This window comes from Triturus cristatus, chromosome 1_2 (genome assembly GCF_964204655.1).
Source record: "Triturus cristatus chromosome 1_2, aTriCri1.1, whole genome shotgun sequence".
Classification (NCBI taxonomy): Eukaryota; Metazoa; Chordata; class Amphibia; order Caudata; family Salamandridae; genus Triturus; species Triturus cristatus.
In genome coordinates, this window is record NC_140580.1 from 995,540,965 (window position 1) to 995,561,892 (window position 20,928).

Below are 20,928 nucleotides of genomic sequence, written 5' to 3' on the forward strand. Positions count from 1 at the left end.
CATTATGGTAGGAAAGGTCATTTGGCGAAAGCTTGTAGATCAAAGGGAAGATTGCAAGATTCTTATGTAAAACTAGCAGAAGTTATGGAAGAAATACGACATGAAATCATTTCCACTGTTGATGACTGTGTGTGTGTAAGTGATAATATATCTCCTGTGATTCGTGGACCTGTAGAAGTAAATGCAAATTTACAAGGGATAAAAAAAGAATGTTTCGAACCACTAGAAAAACCTTACTGTACTATTGTCTTAGGTACTGCTCAGGTTAATGTGCTGGTCGACTCAGGAAGTCTTTGAATGAATTGAAAGTGAAGAATAGGTAGATTGGGAAGAGTGAAGGATGAATAGTTTAAATAATGTGTAGATTGATCCATGGATATAATGATTGATGGATGCATGAAAGAAAGGCTATAAATATGTATATATGAAATGACTACAGTCTTCCGATCGCATCCACCTGTCAGGGTTGGTGCACAGCAGTGGGAGCATGTCCCACTATAAAAATGCAAACAGCCTTGCATCATTGTCACACACAGAGGAAAGCTCGCATTCTGAGATATAGTTGACATAGTAGTTTATTCAAAAGTTTATTAAAAAGACTGACGTGTTTCTACCAGAATGGTCTTTGTGGTGTTATTTCTGATATTTATATGTGCTAATCGTCTTCATTGCGTAATTTTGCTCGCAAGAAAGTGTCACTCGTAGTCGTTGAAATGTCACTCATAATTACACTGAAATTATGATAATGTCACACATGGCAATCTAAAACCTTGGCAGCTATGCCCCCAGCAGCCCCCGTTTTCCAGCCTCCAGGGGCCCCATCAGCGCTGTAGCATACACAGGCAGCACTACACTCTCTCGCCGGCGTTGGATGTACCAGTGAGTTGCCTTATAACAGTCCTACCTCATAAATTAAATGGTGCGTGCCGCATGCTGTGGGTGCAGGTGACCTGAGCTTCCAGGCCCAGAAACAAGGGTTATTGAAGACAACTGCCTTGAGGCCAGAGACCATTTGCATTTTTACATACCTTACAGAGGCTTAGTTTTTTTCTGGTTCCAGTACCCCTTGGGCCCCCACTCTGCCTATTCCTTGCATTTGAAATTTACATTTACTGCTGTAGTGTGAGAATGCATTTCATGAAAAGGAATATAAAGTAGGGTTGCCAAAAGAAAATTGCCAGCCATGTGTTTAAAGAGCCTGGAAAGACCTCGTCGTGGCACTAAATAGGGTTATAAATAAAAAAGTATGTATTCATTTGTAATGTGACTTTTCTGTCTTTGTTCCCTTTAATTATCAGTCATGGATCTCATCATTGAGGCAGGCCTAGAACACAATTAAAGTGCATTCCATTTATATTTGCTGTTCGAAGTATGCACAGATAAGTGCTGATTATACGGCTTTAGGTGACTGCTTATTTTTGTTGGTGGGGCAAAGTGGTAGGTGGTGGGCCGGGTCGCTGGGGGGGCCCCTCGTGCTTTGCAGAGGGGCCCCCTCAAATTTCGTTTCGCCACTGCTGGAATGTAAAGAAAAATCCAGGACTAGATCTGTAGCTGAGGAGTAGACCGGGAAACTTGAAATCTGTTCCTTAGATGAGGCCATCATCTTCAGAGTACTTTAAGTTTTATCCAGTTCTGACCAATGTTATTGGTATTGCGTGATTTAAAAATAATCATTTCCCGCAACATTTACAAAATCCTTGGGCGACATATTCCAAATCCCCACTGCAAAGTCATATTTATGCAATTAAAGTTACTTCCTAATGAGCTTTAGAATGCACCACTTTTACATTTACAAACAAAAATGATTGAGGGATAGAACTTTTCTGTTCCCGTTCTTCCATATCTTCAAAACTTGCTTACAGTGATTGCAGCTCTATGCAGATCTCACCAGCATTCTGGTCTTGAAAAGTTGACTGAATGGCACACTGTACATTTAAACTTGTAAACCAGACACGCATGTCACATAATGTTAAGCAGAAGAAAGCAGAAAAACAAAGAAAAGAAATGAAGGGCTAACAAAAACAATTATGAAAAAAAGAAAGCTGAACAAAAAAAACAGTGAATGAATAAATCAAAGTAGAGGAAGAAATATTAAAGGAAGAAACAGAACAAAGAAATAAGAGCACAACAGCAAAAGAAAAGAAAGAAAGAAGGAGAAAATGATGGAAAGTAAGGAATGGAAAAATTGAAAGAAAGGGGAGAAAGTAGAAGAAAAAGAATAGGAAAAAACAGCAAAGAGTGAAATGGAGAAAAATACGGTAGCGAAGGAAGAAAGGAGAAAAAGAAAGGACAAGGTAAATAAGCACATACAACAGGAAAAATACAAGAATAACAGAGCGGAACGTTGAAGAAAGAAGAGAAGACCCGAAGACAGAAGGAAAAAAGAGAAAAAGAACACAAATAAAGATAGGACAAAAGAGAGAAATCAAAATAGAGTGAAGGAAGGAAAAATAAATGAAGAACAGAAAAAGACAGTGTGGGGTGGAAAAATAAAAAAATGAAAATTGAGAGAAAGGAGTAGAGAAAAAAGGTGAAGAAAGAATCAGAGAGAAAAAAAACAGAAAAAAGGAGAAATAAACAGAATGAAAACGGAGAAGAAAAAAATACGAAAACTCACAAAGGAGGAGAAGTGGAGGAAAAGGCAAAGAGTAGCTGTACAAATAAGAAAAAGAAAAAGATAGAGAAACAAAGCAAGAGCGAAATAAAGACAAAAAATAAAGATAAACTGAAACAGAATGCACAACAACGAAGGAAGGAAAGAAAGAAGTAGTGTAAAAAGTCAGGAAGAAAGAGAAAAAAGGAGAAGCCATGAAACACTACAAGCGGGGATAGGATGTGTTTTAATGCCAGAACTGTGACCCTCAGGGCTAGGGAACCAGGTTCGAGTCTCGGCGTAGGCTCAACATCCTGTGATTCTTGGCAAATCACTTAATCTCCCTGTGCTTACCAAAAATGAATGTGTCCTTAGCTGGTGCTCAAGCACCACTGTTGATGATTAAGTACTGGGCGCCAGAAACCACCGGCTCAAATTAAGCACTGCCCCACATACTAGTAGTAGGGGGACATAGCACTGAGGGTGCCACCCACCGGCTAGCCTGTCAACCATGTATCAGGCCTGAGGTGTGACTGGACTGGTCTGGTGTAACCTGTATCATAGTGCACCAGACGTGATGCCTCCTTTCCAGGGATTTGCAACTCTTCGGTGTGTGTGTGTGACCGGAATTGCCTGGTGCAACCCATATCAACATGCACCGATCACTGTGCCTCATTTCCAGGGAGGTGCAGAATTGCATCTCTTTGTGTTTGGGACCTGAAGGGTCTGGTGCGACCTATACCAACGCGCATTAGACGCTGTCCCTGGATTGCCTGGGCATGACCCTGATCAAAGTGTACTTGTCGGGGGAGCCTCCTCCTACTGAGAGGCTCCCCTGTGTTACTCTGCATTCATCAGTTCTTCCCCTTTGACCCTCATTGCGGCGGACCAACGGCCCTCTCCACACCTGGCCCTTCCCAAAGACGTCTTGGTGCTATGTAGTAGCGAGAGAGATTGAATGCTTTGAAGGAACACTTCCGAATTCGGAAGCGGGATCAGACACTGCGTGACTCCATTGTAGTTTGAGACCTGTGGGTGAACTTCCCTAGTGGCTGCTAAACTCCCCTTATTTATGGCTACCTCCTAATATAAACTTGCTACATAAACCCACCTGTTTCCAGAGGACCCAGACTAAGTGTGACTCTGGCCACATGTAGCCTAGTATCCATGAGGAGGTGCTGGTTAGGTTCTATCCGGGGGGTATAAGACAATCGGGGTGAACTAAAGGGTGGACGGAGGCCAAGGCCACGGAGTCTGCAGGGTGTTATCCATTGACCTGTTGGGTAACAGTGACACCGAACTAGGGTGCTGAGTGTGTATGTGTGCAAGAGTGTTTTGTACGGACAGGTCTGATATCTGTTGCACCATGTACTGGTGCGGAGTGAGTATGTGTGAGAGTGATCATCTACAGACGACCTCTGACAACACTAGCCAGCGGTTCCGCTTTATACATTGATTTCATGCCATAAGCACAATACATTTGATATTGGGTTTACCCGCATGGCACCGGCCTGCTGCGCTGCTCAAAAGCGTTTTAGTTTCATGTTTTTAAATACTTTTGATATCATTGTGTCCTAGGGTGTACCCTATGACTGTATGGGATTGTTTTATCGGGATTGCTAGGTTGGGCCTGGGGTGGACAGCGTATCGCACCGCATAAATGTGCTCTCTGTGTGGGTCGCGGGTAGATTAGGCACTGTCCCCAATGTGCATACTATTGATATCATAACAATGAGTGGGCCTAGTACTGCTAGTAACATTTCCAAATGTGTTCTATGCCAAAAAGTATATGATGTTCATGTTATAATGATTGAATATGTGTGTTGAATACAAACGTTATTTTCATACATCCTGTGTGGTCTCTTTTGTGACTCCCAGTGTATTTATCACAAGTGACTGCAGTGCCTTTGCTTTACACATTGCCTCTGAAGCAAGCCTGACTGCTCAGTGCCAAGCTACCCAAGGGTGAGTACAGGTTATACAGCAAGTGTAATCACCCTCCCTTGACGGGTGTGGTGGGTCCTGCCTGGCTGGGGGCATCCATTCAGCCAACCAGAAAGTGCCAGTTCCAACAATTCTGCACTGTCAGCTTTTGAGCCCTCAAAGAAACACGCATAGTATTTTAAAAAGTAGCTGTATAGTCTCAAGCCTGCTGACAGGCAATCGTCATGTGTGAGCTGCTCAGTGGCAGTATACGAGATACTGGTGGCTCGCAATAAACTTTTTGGAGTCCCCTGAGCTATACCAAGTTGGATCCCAGGGAGGCATAGTGGAAGAATGCATTCTACACAAAATGTGACTTGTATGAATATCAATTATGCCATTTGGTTTGTGCACTACACCAGCTGCTTTTTAGATTTGCATAAATTAAGTATTGTGGGAGTTCATTAGGAGTTTATTGATACCTCTGCCATTGTACATCTTGATGACATTCTCATTTATTATAGAACCAAAGTGGAACATGTTCGATCTATTCTCCCAAAAATGAGGCAAAATCATATTTGCACAATTAGAAAAGTGTGAATTACACACGCAAACGGTAGAGTTTTGCGAGTTTATTTTGTCCCAAAGTGGAAATCAAATGGCTGCCAAGAAAGTCGAAGCCATTCTAAACTGGGAAAAATCTAAGTAAGTTAAAGAAGTGCACAGTTTATTCGTATTTACTAATTTTTATAGTTGCTTTATAGACCAATTTTATTTAACAAGGACTCTTATTACCAAACTAACACATAACAGAGTGATGTTTGAGTGGACCGTATAGGCACAGCATGCGTTTCAATCACTAAAACAAAGGTTTGTATCACCACCAGTGCTATTATATCCTGATCCCATCTTAGCTTATTTTGTAGAAGCAAATGTGCCACAGGTCGCCCTTGGAGCAGTTTTATCGCAAAGAAATCCTCACACAAATATTTTACATCCTGTAGCTCATAACTCCCGCAATCTTACATCAGCTGAGAGCAATTAGACTCAATCAGGAACTGTTACTGAAACGGGAAGAGGTTACTGAGTGGCGACTCTACCTGATGGGGACAAGGCTTACAGTGATTACTGACCATCATACATACAACTCTTAAAGCTAGCCAAAGCATTGTCTACTAGGCAAAAAAGGTGGGTTCACCTCTCTTCCTAATATGACTTTGTTATCCAAAGCAGACTGGAAGTAAGAAAAGAAAGCAGATGCACTGGCATGCTTAGATTATTGTGATCCTAGCTACTGAGACGGCTAAGACTGGCCTGCCAAGCATTATTCACCCTGAAGGAATTATCGCTGGTATTATTTCACACTTCCTTGAGGAGAGTCAGGAAGTCCACACACTGATTTCCCTTGAATGGGTAAAGTCGGATCAAAAGATTGTTGATGAGTTGCTTTACAAAGGTAGTAACATATCTACTGACTAAAGAACGGACATCTAAAGTTCTGCAGAGGCACCACTCTTCTCCACTGGGCGGACATCCCAGGAGATTAACATGTCAATTGTTAGCATGAGAATTCTGCTGGCCGACTATCAATAAAGATGTACTGGTCTTTGTGGAAGCATGTCCAATATGTGCAAGAGTAAGTCTTTCCATGCAACTTCCTCTGGGCTGCTTCAACCAACTGCTGTTCCTCCAGGTCCATGGCATAAGGAGTCCATGGATTTTAGTGTGGAATTTCCTTGGTCTCAAGGGGGATATTAAACCACCTTGGTAGTGGTGGAGCATCTCACTAAGATGACTCATTTGTTGCCGTTGAGACGGGTTCTGTAAAGAATACAGCTAAATTATATAGTGGCCCTCACTTTTGCACAAAACATTACCTACTTCGGGCAAAACTATAGTCAGTCATGCTTTTTCACACCCAGTCGTTTCAGGACTACCTTTATTCTCTATGGCATTTCCTGTCTCTCCCCGTTTTTCAATGTTCTCCAGAATGTGGTGCCTCCTGATCAAGCCTGTGATCAGTTCTTTGTTGGGGCGTCATGCATTACCTCCTCGTATGTCTTCCTCGCCACCAGAGTTACGAAGTGAGCTTCAGCTCCACACAAGAACCCTCCGAAGCAAAAGTTAGCCTCCCATGCCTCCCATCTCTTCCCAACATGGCCGACTCATATCACACTTGACCTCTATAAGAAGAGGGCCTGCCTAACCCCCAGCCTGTTTTTTTGGTTCTGCGCTTCAGATTCTCCAGAGCGTGTTTCAGGTAAGTGGTTCCTGCTGTAGCAGGAGCATGGTTCCCTGGTTGGTGACCCTGCTCTAGCGGGCCCTTGGGCTTTTGGGACCAACCCCCTTCCTTCCCCCGTTGTCCTGTCTAGGGCCAGGCAGGCTCTGCCATAGCGAGCCAAGGGTTAACAGGGAGGCGACCATGGAGGTCTGGGGCTTTGTCTAGTGGCCCTATCTGTCCCTGACCTCGGCCGTATGTGCAGGTCAATTTATTTGTTGTCTCTTGCCTGCTCGCGGGTCACAGGGGGGAGTCGGAGACGTTTTTCTGAACTAGAGGGTGATGTACTGTCCCTCGGCTGATCGGGGCTAACCTGTGTTCAGGTGCAAGCCTTCAGCAGCGTTCTTTAAAACCCCCTTATAATGATTTCTTCTGCAGTTATGAATCTGCATTCTCTGGGTCTCCGTCATTGCCATTTGGCACACGTGAATTCAATGTTCTAGATCATTTCTCACGGGGGAGTTTTTTCACTTCTTATGAAATGCTTTCAGCAGTCAGGAATATGTTCCTTTCATGAACGTGACTAAGAGGACAGTGGCTATGGTTTTAAAGGTCCGCGGGGGCCATGCTGCGTCCTTACCCCGTGCCGGCATGTCCTGGCAGCTGACGGTCGGGCAATCTAAGGCAGGGTTCCACAATAGGGTCCCAGCACCAGCGCGCTTTTCCGGCCTCTCCCGCTCGGGGTCCCGGGGGTCAGCTCGGGATGGCACGGGCGCCATCCCCGGTTCTCTGGCCTTGCCGGTGGGGGTTTCAGGCCACTTGCGGACGCATGTCTGGGGTCCGGCCTCCGAGGGGCGGGGTCGGGCTCGTCCAGCTTCCCAAGTGGCTGGTTTCTCTCGGTTGCAGCCGTCCTCGCATCTTTACATTTTTCCATCCGTGCTCTTCCTGAACACAGCACGGGCGGGTGGCGGCGGCACTCCATTTTACCCCCTCAGGTCGCACAGGGCCCTCTCCCGGGTCAGAGTAGGCGCGCGAGCAGCCAGGATCCACTCGCTTCTGCTGTAGCCTCTGACTGACTCGGTCCCGTAAGAAGACGCATTATATCCCGTTCCTCAGTCCGATGGCATGCGGCTTGAAGATTAACATGTGTCCTTAAAGTTGCACTGGTCCTTCGTGTGGATTTTTCTGAGGCTTTTCTTTACCTTCCATAGTGTGTTTTAGTATTGTCACCTTAATTACGAGGCTTTATTAGGGTACAGTTTTTGTACGGTGTCTTGCTCACAGGCATGTGCGCTTCGCTATTCTCACGCCGCGATGCTGAAAACCTGGTTTGCAGCTGGCAGAGAAAGTAAGCAAGAACTGTTAGGAGCTCTCGCAACTGCACAACTCTTCTGCTGCTGTCACGTTTCTGCCTCTAACAGTTACGGATCTAAGGGAACTGTGTTCACTTTGGTCATTAGTTTCCCCCATTATAACTGGTGTTAACGGGCCTGCTTCATAGCGCAGGGTGTAAAAGGCAGATTACGGATTTGGGAAAAAGTCCACTGCATTCTACTTTTGTTGCTTTGTATTATTCCCTGCTGGTCATTACTGTCCGTTTTCGTAATGCAGATTGGTGATTTTTTGGATACGGCATCTAGGAGCCGTTCGTGCGCTGTACCGTGCACTGCAAGACACAGCGTTAGGGCCTTCCAGGTGTTTTCTTGATCTTTCTTTCTTCTAAGATTGCCTACGCGGGTCCCATTGGGTTCTTATGTCCACTTATTAGCAGGGCTATATATAATTTGGCATTAACATTGGTACTGTTGGCAGCACATACATCGACCATTTACTATGGGTTGTGTGTTCTTGTCCTGGTGTTTTACTGGCGTTTAGGTGGGTATTGCGGGGCCACGACTTCGTTTTGTTGGCGGTATGTCCCTGGCTCCTTCCTCCCCTCTGGGCTTTGGGCCTGCGGTCCTTATACCCTGTAAACTCCTGTTCCCGCCTGCTCTCCATTGTTGTGCGGGGTCTGGCCTGGTTGGTCCCTGGTTGGGCGTCCGCCTGAGGATTCAGGGGACTGTGGGCTTCTGCGTGTTTGATAGGGGCGGACTGCTGTTGGCGCCAGTCCTTCTTTCTCTGCGCTGCTTCTGTGGTCGCCATGGGGGCTTTTGCTTCTGCTTCTCCCCCGATAGGGCTTGCCCTTTCATGTCCGGGGCTGCGGCGCCCCTTTCTGATCCTGCTCCCTGGCTTGGCAGGCGGCTATTGCGCCCACCATCCCAGTGGCGTAACAAAACTTGAGGGGGCCCCCCTGCAAAGTGCATGGAGGGGGCCCCTACTCTCTGGACCCAGTCAGGAGCTCTCAGGCAGCGGCCCTCTGTCCATGCACAGCGCTGGAAGGGCTCCCTGGAGCTCGGGCAACCTCCACACCATGAGGCTGCCGGAGTTATTGTTACACCACTGACGTACCTACATACAGCATGGGTGCCTTCATAACAATACATTTCTAATACTGACTATGAAGAAAACATGCTCTAACATACATTTCCTTCCAAAAGCCAAGACATTCAGCTTGCTCCCTCCTCAGTAAACTTAAGTAAAATTCCCTACTTTAAAACTCACTAGTGAGTACTGCAGTGGGTCTGCCCCAATAAGTCCTCCCTCACTAGATAACAAGAGCACGCATGAATCTCCCCAGACAACCTCCAACTAGCTCACAGTACCTCTACGGGCTGGATGTCACCTACAAACAGGGTCCCATAATAGTATTCACATCCATCCATGACTCCTCCCCTAACTACCTCTCTGTAATCTTGAGTCGGTAGATGCCTACTTGCAACCAACACTCAAACAGAATCTTCCGAGCTACGACCAAACCCGGTAGTGAAGCATCCGGGTCCCGTTCCTTTCAGTTATTGGGGCCACTAAACAGGAATTCTGTTCTAGCCGAAACTTTCTCAATCACTCTGCTAGTAGCAGTTAAAACAGCTCTCAAGGAGCACCTCACCTTACGAGAATTGTCTTAAATATCACATCTATGATCTGCACTCCAGCCTTTCTATGAAATTGTGTATTTAGAGAGCCGCAGTTGGTCATTTTTAATAAATATTTGCTCTTTGTTCCTTTCCTTTTCATGCACAACGTAACATAGCAATGCAGCATTGTGCTTAAAAATTATAAATCTGCCCCTAAGGTCCTTTTCGTGCGGGAAACACTTTTGCAGCTGCAAATTGTGCGATCACAGACAAGCAATAGCCTAACGTGCACCAGTTAGTAGGTGTGCAAACTCTGTCCAATTGCACAGGAATACAGAAGAGCATGAATTGTTATTCCTTATTCCTGCACATTTAGGCAATTTGATTCTGCTATTTACATTAGTTGTTTTCTGTCACAAATTGTGGGTTCAAACTCCCACAAACTGAGGACAGACAGTAATCTTGATTTATGCACAAACGTGTTTGCACGCAAAATAGAATTTAGTGGTTCATAGTAATTGGCATAACCATAAAATGTTCTAAAAAAAATGTCGAAGGAACATGCTAGTAAATAAAGGCACAGCACATTGGCCAGAGTTACCAACATAAAAAGCGTGACAACCCCTAGCTGAAACAGTTATAATACATCATCCTAGCTCATATCATACACGCAATTTATACATTTCAGGTTTTGAAAATTTGAAATAATTGAAAAGAAAGTTACAGGAATACATCTTATGACTTCCATAAAACGATGCTTCATCATATGGCTTCTTGCTGCATATTTACAGTGACAAGCCTCCCCATTGCACCACAGAGGCCATTTTTCACAAAAAGCATGTCTCCCAACTCACTATTAATGAGGCAGAAATCAGACTGACTATGTGAAAACTACCAAATGCTAGGATGGAGGCCCGGAGGAGACAGCAGACCTCCGTTCCAGTATTCCAGTTGACAGTGTCTGAATGGCGACCACAAACCCCTAAGGAGACATGGGTCACCATGCAAGGATGTGGCTCTCTGTGACTGTGACCTTGGACACAGCATGCAGTGGGTCTGTGGGACCACTGTCTGCCACCATCTTACAAAGTCTTCAGGCAGCACATGCAATTTTGACAGCTTACACTTTGTCAACTTTGCCTGCAGGTAGGTGCTAATTATGTCATACTTTGTGCCTAGAAATTCGCCACAAATAGTGTGTGCATTACATTAAGAATCACAAGGAGGGAGGTGGAGCTAAGTTCTGTCCCAGAAGCAGCTCCTTCTGGACAGCATTCTGAGGTGAGCCCAACATCGCTGACTGCACCCGCAATCCCAAAGGCCTGGGATGGAGGAATGCTTCATATGCATTTCCAGTGGCATAACACAAAATGATGCCCTCTCCCCTGCAGAATGTCAAGAGGGGCCCAGGCATCTCACATATTGCATAGATATTTATTAGTCATGGGCTTAATCGGGCCCCACCTTTAGGCTTCCCCCAATCCCCCTCCCTACACCACAGGGGCCTGCATTATGCCTCTACCATGGACATGAGGACATAGGGTACTTTTTGCTGGGCCTTTGTCTGCCAGGGATGCCACATGAACAGTGTTGCTTTTCTGTGTGTGTGTGTGTTTTGCGTGGGAAAGCAGAGTGGCTTTCCAGAGCATTTTAACCTTTCTCATTCAGTGCCACTGCACGCATTCTGCTGATCATGCAATGCCATGTCTTAAAGCCTGAGGGGGGCCGCCTCCAAAACAAGGAACAATGGGGGCCCCCCACACCGCGGGGGCTGCGGGGGCCTTTGTTACGCCCCTGCCCCATCCGTGTCGTGCTTCTCCTCGGCTCCTGGCCGTTGGCGCTCTGGTGGGGGCCATCTGTTGCCTCTCCTTATGTCCTGGGGGGCCTCCGTCACGGTTACATCGGTCCTGCCTACTGCCGCGTTGCCCTGTTGTCACTTTTGGCAGTCTCTCAGGTTCTTCTCCAATGGGGCCCGTTCGTCCGATTCCTGTTTTCCGGTGGGGTCTTGGTGCTCTTCTGGTTCCTGGCGCTCCCCCTTGGTTTTTCCTCTGCCCCACTGGCTTTCGTGTTGGGGTTGTCTTCCTTGGTCGGGGTCCTCCACGAGGAGTGTTTCGGGTGTTCCTGTGCCTTGTTGACAGGCAGTGCTTTGCATTGTCCTTCTCTTGGGGGCTTGTCCCGTCCAGTGGGTCTCAGTGCAACTGGGCCGTCTTGGGTTCTGGTTCTTTCTCGTCTTCTCATGTTCCTGTGGGTGTTCCTTCCCTTGTCCCGCCCACGATTCCGTTAAGCCGGTAGTTGTGCTCCACTTGTTTGGTCCAGTCTGGGTTGGTGTTGCCCATTCTCTTTCCCTTCCGCTCGGTCGCAGATCGGACACGCGGCTCACTTCCCGCCTTGTCTGCGGGTGCAGCCTGCTGTCTTCCTTTTCTGGTGTGCCCTTCCGGCCTGTGGGGCTGGCGGGTGTGCTTGGGTTCCCGGTCTGTGCGGGATCGGTTGGTCCCCCTGCTGGCGGGTTTCCCGTCTGGCTTCTGTTGGCCGTTCCTTCGGCTTGTCTGTGGGTTTGTCCTGCGGGGGCTTTTTGTTTCTGGTCTGGGCAGTTTTTTACCTGCCTCGTTCTCCCAGGGGGTTGCTGGATTTGCTCCCTTTGGCTTTTTGGCTCAATTGATCTGTTCTTGGCTGGGGTCCAGGGGTTGTCACTTGGGACTGTTTTTCTCCCGGGGGAGTGCTGCATGTTGTTTCTCTGGTGAAGGTTTTTTTTCCTCCCGTGGCTTACATCTTCCTATGGGCGGCCGTGTTCCTTTTGTTACGGGCACTGTTTGGGTCCCCGGAGGTGGCTCTTTTTGCTTACTCGTCCTGGCTCCTGGCTTTGCATTTTTCCTCTGTGGCCTTTGCTTACGCGGGTTCTGGGCTTGTTTGGCCTGGACAGGGCGTTTGATCTGTTGGTGGTGCTCGCCTGGGTTCTTCTCCCTTGGTTTCCGCTGCTGAGGGTGTTGGTTGTCGGGGGTGCTGGGCTTTCCTGGTTTTTCCTTCCCCATTGCGGGGCCCTTCGCTTCCTGTGGGGATTTTGCATCCTCTTTTTCTTTGTCCCTGGCTCTGGGGTGCAGGTGCCTGCTGGTTCGGAGTTGCTCCCTGGCGGTGGTGCATTGCTTCGGAGCTCGTTTCGCCCAGCTCTTCTGTCCTTTCTCGCCATTGGTGTGTTTCTGCTGTGGCCTTGCCTCCTTGTACGCTCCTGTTCTTGTTGGCTCTCAGTTGTTCGGCTGGGTCGGGCCTAGTTAGTGGCTGGCTGGGTGGCCACCGGGGTGTTCGCTTCGGCGGAGCATTTACTACAAGTGGAACGGTACAGGGACGGTTGGCTTGACCCCTGCGCGGGGATGTCGCGCACGTTCGTGCAGCGTTCCAAATGCTGCCTGATTCTGTTTGCTTCCATGTGCGAAGAGGCCCTGTGGTAGGCATTCACTTCCCTTTCTGGTGGCTTGGCCTTGGGCCTGGTCCCGTCTGCTCTTCGGGCTCCAAGGGCGGCCTGTCCACTCTCCCCTTTTGGTCGTTTTTTTTTCTATGGTGGCCGTGTTGCTTCGGGGTTGTTTCCTGCAGCTTCCTGGGACTGTTTTGCCTTGTGCTTTCCTGGGTTCTTTCACTGGTGCTGCACTCCCTTCCGGGGGGTCATTTGTGCCGCTGGGATCCGTTGCCTGCCTGTTTCGCACCGTGTTGGTGGTGTTTTGGTGGTCTTCGTTTCTGCTGGTCGGATGGGGTGCTGGGTTCCTTTCTGTGCTCTCCTCTGTTCTTGCGGCTCCTGCCAGTCTGTTTTGGTTGCGTCTGGTTCCTCTGCTTCTGCCCTCGGTCGTCCGCCGGGCCTGGTGGGTTTTGTTTCCTTCTTTCCCTCCGGTCATTGGTTCTGGGGTGGATTCTGATCTCTCGCTGTTGGTGGTCCAACGTGCAGTGTTGCTGTGTTTGGGTCGGACTGCGTCTTTTTGCTGCTGTGGCATCTTGTCTCGTGATGGTGTTGCCCTCTTTTCCTTCAGTTCCGGAGTCTGGGGCTTTTGCTTCCCTCTCGCTGTTGGCTGTCCGTTGGGCAGTCTTGGTGTGTTTGGACCAGCCTGCCTCTTTCTGTTGTGCCAGTTTGTTTTTTGCCTTTGGCTCCGTCCGGGCTGGTCCAGTGCCTTCGCTATCCTCCTTCGGTCGTTGGTTCAGGCTGACTTTCTGGATGCCCTACGGGTCTCGGGGTCTGTGTTTTCGGCCCACCCGGTGTCTCTCTGTGCCGTGGCTGATTGTTCCTGCATGTGATTTGCCTGTCTCTTGGGTGGTTTCATCCATTCGTCTGCGTTGTTTGGTTTTGTCCTGCTTCTTGGGCATCTCCTTTTTGTCAGTGGTTTCTTGTGAGTTTCCATGAAGCAGCTTGGCTTGGGTATGTGCTCACTTCGTAACTCTGGTGACGAGGAAGACATACGAGGAGGTAATGCCCCGGTTACTTACCGGTAATCTTCATTACTCTGAGTATAGTCTTCCTCGCCACGAGTTCCCATCCCTCCCTCCCTATGGTGCTATCGGCTTCATGTTTATGCTTGGTAGTTCTCAGGCTGGGGGTTGGGCCGGCCCTCCTCTTATAGAGGTCAAGGGTGATATGGGTCGGCCATGTTGGGAAGGGATGGGAGGCTAACTTTTGCTTTGGAGGGTTCTGGAGTGGAGCTGAAGCTCACTTCGTAACTCATGTGGCGAGGAAGACTATACTCCGAGTAATGAAGATTACCAGTAAGTAACCGGGGCATTACACCCCTTTCCTACGACACTCTAGCGGTCACTAAAACCTCTCTCCCGGAGTCCTTGACGATCATGTAAACTCCATATTTTTTCAAAACAATGTACTAGAACTCCCCAAACAAAACGTGACTGACACTGCTGCTCTACATGCGCCTGAAGTTTATTTTAAAAAGCATAGACGTTTTCTAGGATAAATAAACAAACTTCTCTGCCAATCATCCGAGTCTCTCATTGACAGTTCCAAATAACATCTTATTTCAGTAACAGTTTTTTTGTTCAGTAAGCATTTATGAAATGCTGGAACTTTATTAAAATGTGAAAACGGAGTCAGACTGCTGGTTGTATTTAGTATTATGTAACCAAGGGTGACCGGATTTGGATCACAAAGCACTGTCACCAGAACGGGTAACCAAGAGTATGAATGCTTGGGGTGACAGGCGGACAACGCCACCCCTCCGGAACGGGGATGAGGGTGAGGGTGGGGGGGGGGGGGGGGGGGGGGGGGTTTGTTGGAAGCGTACAAAGCCGCGAGCTACACTATGTGGGCTCTACCAAGATTAAAGAAGTATTCATTTGTAATAGTGAAAACGCGTGTCCAAACCTGCACGGCAAGTCCAAACTTGCAAAGCGACACGGAAGAACGCGCACAACAAGGCCGGCTAAGCCAATCAGTGCTTTCGAAAGTAGCTAAGCAGGTTACTGTTTAGCATCTCTTGGTGCGGACAACTGCGTGGCGTTGATACGAGCAGGCTCAATCGATGCTTACGAGGGGTAAGGAGCAGGCGTAGCTGTCTAGGAACCAGACATTCTGTTCTGCGATCTGGATGGCGGAGCAGCGAATTTAACGCAAGATATTCACAAAGTGACTATGAAGAGTTCACATTTAACCGTAGAAACAGAAGTGCTCCAGAATTAATTACAGCAACCATACAAAGGAATAGAAAAGGGTTTTTTTTGCGGTAAAGAGCTCTTACTTTAGCTTGTGCATTGCATTCGATGACATCTGAAGTAATGGTTAGTCATGAACGGAAAGCCACGGAAGTCCGGTCTTTTGTTTCGGACACGTATTTACCAAAACTCTTGGAGGGCGTTGGACTCATGCGGCTGCAGAATGTGTTATGTGACGTGGTTCTGGAAGCTGGTGGAATCCCTTTCCCTGCACATAAAGTTATCCTGGCATCAGCAAGCAACTACTGCAAAATAATATTTACTGGAAATGAAGCAAACGCCGAGACCCCCGAACATATCCAGTTAAAAGATGCGAGCGCCAAGGGGCTGCGAACTGTTTTGAATTTCATCTACTCTAACAAGCTGGATATTTCTATTGACAATGTTCAAGACACGCTTAAAGCAGCAGAAACCTTACTGGTGCGAGAAGTAATAAAATTGTGTTTTACATTCTTAGAAGAGTCCCTCGAAGAAAATAGCTGTATGGCGGTTATCAATATTGTCAAAAGGCATGGACCTGAAGAACTAAGGCAGAAAGCAATGAGTAAACTCGGGCAGCACTACCGGGAAATCTTGAAAGATGATCGACAGCTCAAAGAGCTAGACAGAGAGACCCTGGCTGAGATACTGGACAGGAAGGAGATCCAGGAATACAGCGAGCTTGAGCTCTTCACGCTCACCAAGACTTGGCTACTGCATGACTCCGCAAGACTTAAGGATGCAGAAGACTTACTCAAAAGAATTAGGTTCCCACTGATCCCCCTGGAGGACCTCAAACAATCTGTGCAAGAAGTACCCTTCATGAAAATGGATGCCAGCTGCTTCAAATACCTCCAGGAGGCACTGAGCTACCACTCCCAGCTCTATGCTCAGCCCATCCTACAATCAGAAAACACCTCTATCCGCTCGAATTCTGAAAGAGTATTGGTCCTCGGTGGCAGAACGACCGAAAACAAAGTCTGTGGAGACATCTGGTTAGGAAATGAGGCATTCAGCGGTTGGGAAAAAGTTGGGGAGCTTTGCAAGCCAGTGTACAATCACTGCGTAGCAGTAATCAACGATTTTCTCTATGTTATTGGAGGTCAATCACTCTTTGATCCATCTGGAAAGCGGCCTTCAAATGAGGTAAGATAGTGTTTAAAAAAAATTAACAGTTTTTAAAAGACACCTGGTTTGTTAGGTCTCGGGAGCCAAAGGCTCGAAGAGACATTTTGTATGTGGGATTTTCAAAGTGCTACCCACAGTTTTGGCTGGCCTAAACCTTGAGTGCACGATCACATGCACGTGCACAGCTGCTCCCACTCCCCCCTCCCTTCTCTATAGCTTTCTTTCACTTTAGCCGCTTTGACCCTTGCATTCCCCCCTCCCTTCTCACCCAGCCCTTTGATGCTCTGCTCGATTACTTTCGCCGCTACAAACTTTCCACTCCCCCCTCCCTTCTCTATAGCTTTCTTTCACTTTAGCCGCTTTGACCCTTGCATTCCCCCCCTCCCTTCTCACCCAGCCCTTTGATGCTCTGCTCGATTACTTTCACTTTCGCCGCTACAAACTTTTCAAGCCTTTTACCGCCTTTGATTTTCTTTTATTTTGCTGAGCCTTGATTCAGACGCGCTTGTGATTTCAAGGGAAGTCTTACCCATCTTCAACTAACAGCATGCCGCCAAGCGTGAAGGATTATCGCTTGTACTTTCATTTCATATCATCTACAGCGCGTGTCCTCGTGTCCTCTAACGCATGTAAATAAATGTAAAGGCACGATCAGACAAACGGTAAGGATAATCGCTTGTGCTTCCATTCAACATTGTCTTCAGCAGTGTGTTTGTCAGCGCGCAGCAGATTTTCATGTTTCCTCGCTCATGACTATACGACACTTGCATGTTTCTCCATCTCTCCCTTCCTCCTATGTTGTCCTTAGTTAACTTTACATCACTCTCTGCTCCTTTGCCACACACTCATTTGTCCTCAGTGTATCACCTTCACGCTTTGCTTCCACTGATAGAATAACATAACATAGTATAGCATAACAAAACAAAGCATAGCATAACAAAACATAACAAAACATAGCATAACAAAAAATAGTATAGCATAAAAAACACAACAAAAAATAGCATAGCATAACAAAAAATATAAAAACAAAACATAGCATAGCATAACAAAACAAAGCATAGCATAGCATAACAAAACATAGCATAGCATAAGAAAAAATAGCACAGCATTACAAAACTCAACAACACATAGCATAACAAAACATAGCAAAACAAAGCAAAGCATTGCATACCAAAACACAACAAAACGTAGCATAGCATAACAAAGCATAGCATAGCATAACAAAGCATAGCATAGCAAAACAAAACATAGCATAGCATCACAAAACATAGCATAACAAAACATAGCATAACAAAGCATAGCATAACAAAACACAACAAAACAGCATAGCATAAAACATAGCATAGCATAACACAACATAGCATAACAAAATATAGCATAACATAACAAAACACAACAAAACGTAGCATAACTAAACCCAGACACAGGGCAAAATGCAAAGTACTGTGGTGGGGGAGGGAGGGGAGCGCGCACAAGCCCAAAGACGTGCAAGCCCGATCCATTCATCAGCTTTTGGATGTTATAAAATCCACATTAGTTTAATACACCATAACATAGCATAACATAACAAAACATAGCCTAGCCTAACATAAAATAACAGCATAACATAACAGAACATAGCCTAACATAACAAAACATACCATTACATAACATAATAAAACATAGCCTAGCGTTGCATACCATTGCATAGCATACCATAACTTAACAAAACATAACATAACATAACAAAACATAGCCTCGCCTAACATAACATAACAAATCATAACATAGCATAGCATAACATAACATAGCATAACATAACATAGTATAGCATAACAAAACAAAGCATAGCATAACAAAACATAACAAAACATAGCATAGCATCACAAAACATAGCATAGCATAACAAAACAAAGCCTAGCATAGCAAAACACAACCATTGCATAGCATACCATAACTTAACAAAACATAACATAACATAAAAACATAGCCTAGCCTAACATAACATAACAAATCATAACATAGTATAGCATAACAAAACATAGTATAGCATAACAAAACATAGCATAGCATCACAAAACATAGCCTAACAAAACAAAGCCTAGCATAGCAAAACACAACAAAACATAGCATAGCATAACAAAACAGTATACAATAAAAAAACACAACAAAAAATAGCATAACATAACAAAAGTATCAAAGCATAGCATAACAAAACAGCATAGCATAACAAAACATAGCATAGCATAAGAAAAAATAGCATAGCATAACAAAACTCAACACATAGCATAACAAAACAGCAAAACAAAGCAAAGCATTGCATAACAAAACACAACAAAACGTAGCGTAGCATAACAAAACATAGCATAGCATAACAAAACCTAGCATAGCAAAACAAAACAGCATAACAAAACACAACAAAACATAGCATAGCATCACAAAACATAGCATAACAAAACATAGCATAACAAAACAAAGCATAGCATAACAAAACACAACATAGCATAGCATAACAAAATATAGCAAAACATAGCATAACATAACAAATCACAACAAATCGTAGCATAACTAAACACAAAATAGCATAGCATAACAAAACAGAACAAAACAGCATTGCATAACAAAAAATGGCATAACAAAACAAAACATAGCATAGCATAACAAAGCATAACAAAACAAAACATAACACAGCATAACAAAACATTGCATAACAAAATACAACAAAACATAGCATAGCATAACTAAACAAAACATAGCATAGCATAAAACATAGCATAACAAAACAAAGCATAGCATAACAAAACATAACAAAACATAGCATAACAAAAAATAGTATAGCATAAAAAACACAACAAAAAATAGCATAGCATAACAAAAAATATAAAAACAAAACATAGCATAGCATAACAAAACAAAGCATAGCATAGCATAACAAAACATAGCATAGCATAAGAAAAAATAGCACAGCATTACAAAACTCAACAACACATAGCATAACAAAACATAGCAAAACAAAGCAAAGCATTGCATACCAAAACACAACAAAACGTAGCATAGCATAACAAAGCATAGCATAGCATAACAAAGCATAGCATAGCAAAACAAAACATAGCATAGCATCACAAAACATAGCATAACAAAACATAGCATAACAAAGCATAGCATAACAAAACACAACAAAACAGCATAGCATAAAACATAGCATAGCATAACACAACATAGCATAACAAAATATAGCATAACATAACAAAACACAACAAAACGTAGCATAACTAAACCCAGACACAGGGCAAAATGCAAAGTACTGTGGTGGGGGAGGGAGGGGAGCGCGCACAAGCCCAAAGACGTGCAAGCCCGATCCATTCATCAGCTTTTGGATGTTATAAAATCCACATTAGTTTAATACACCATAACATAGCATAACATAACAAAACATAGCCTAGCCTAACATAAAATAACAGCATAACATAACAGAACATAGCCTAACATAACAAAACATACCATTACATAACATAATAAAACATAGCCTAGCGTTGCATACCATTGCATAGCATACCATAACTTAACAAAACATAACATAACATAACAAAACATAGCCTCGCCTAACATAACATAACATAACAAATCATAACATAGCATAGCATAACATAACATAGCATAACATAACATAGTATAGCATAACAAAACAAAGCATAGCATAACAAAACATAACAAAACATAGCATAGCATCACAAAACATAGCATAGCATAACAAACTAAAGCCTAGCATAGCAAAACACAACCATTGCATAGCATACCATAACTTAACAAAACATAACATAACATAAAAAACATAGCCTAGCCTAACATAACATAACATAACAAATCATAACATAGTATAGCATAACAAAACATAGTATAGCATAACAAAACATAGCATAGCATCACAAAACATAGCCTAACAAAACAAAGCCTAGCATAGCAAAACACAACAAAACATAGCATAGCATAACAAAACAGTATACAATAAAAAAACACAACAAAAAATAGCATAACATAACAAAAGTATCAAAGCATAGCATAACAAAACAGCATAGCATAACAAAACATAGCATAGCATAAGAAAAAATAGCATAGCATAACAAAACTCAACACATAGCATAACAAAACAGCAAAACAAAGCAAAGCATTGCATAACAAAACACAACAAAACGTAGCGTAGCATAACAAAACATAGCATAGCATAACAAAACCTAGCATAGCAAAACAAAACAGCATAACAAAACACAACAAAACATAGCATAGCATCACAAAACATAGCATAACAAAACATAGCATAACAAAACAAAGCATAGCATAACAAAACACAACATAGCATAGCATAACAAAATATAGCAAAACATAGCATAACATAACAAATCACAACAAATCGTAGCATAACTAAACACAAAATAGCATAGCATAACAAAACAGAACAA

At 44.7% G+C, this 20,928-nt stretch overlaps 2 protein-coding genes and 1 non-coding gene across 3 annotated transcripts in view; 2 read left to right on the forward strand and 1 right to left on the reverse strand.

Moving 5' to 3' along the window:
* DPP7 (dipeptidyl peptidase 7) overlaps positions 1–20,928 on the reverse strand; it is a 1,979,246-nt gene that overhangs the window by 520,367 nt on the left and 1,437,951 nt on the right. The gene's annotated exons all lie outside the window — the stretch shown is intronic.
* LOC146868558 (U6 spliceosomal RNA) lies at positions 12,984–13,088 on the forward strand. Its single transcript, XR_014968597.1, has one exon. It is a non-coding gene; the product is annotated as a U6 spliceosomal RNA (small nuclear RNA).
* On the forward strand, positions 15,178–16,519 carry LOC146868559 (kelch-like protein 13). Its single transcript, XM_085614201.1, has one exon. It carries the CDS (start codon positions 15,434–15,436, stop codon positions 16,517–16,519), a length of 1,086 nt encoding a protein of 361 aa, XP_085470327.1. The 5' UTR covers positions 15,178–15,433.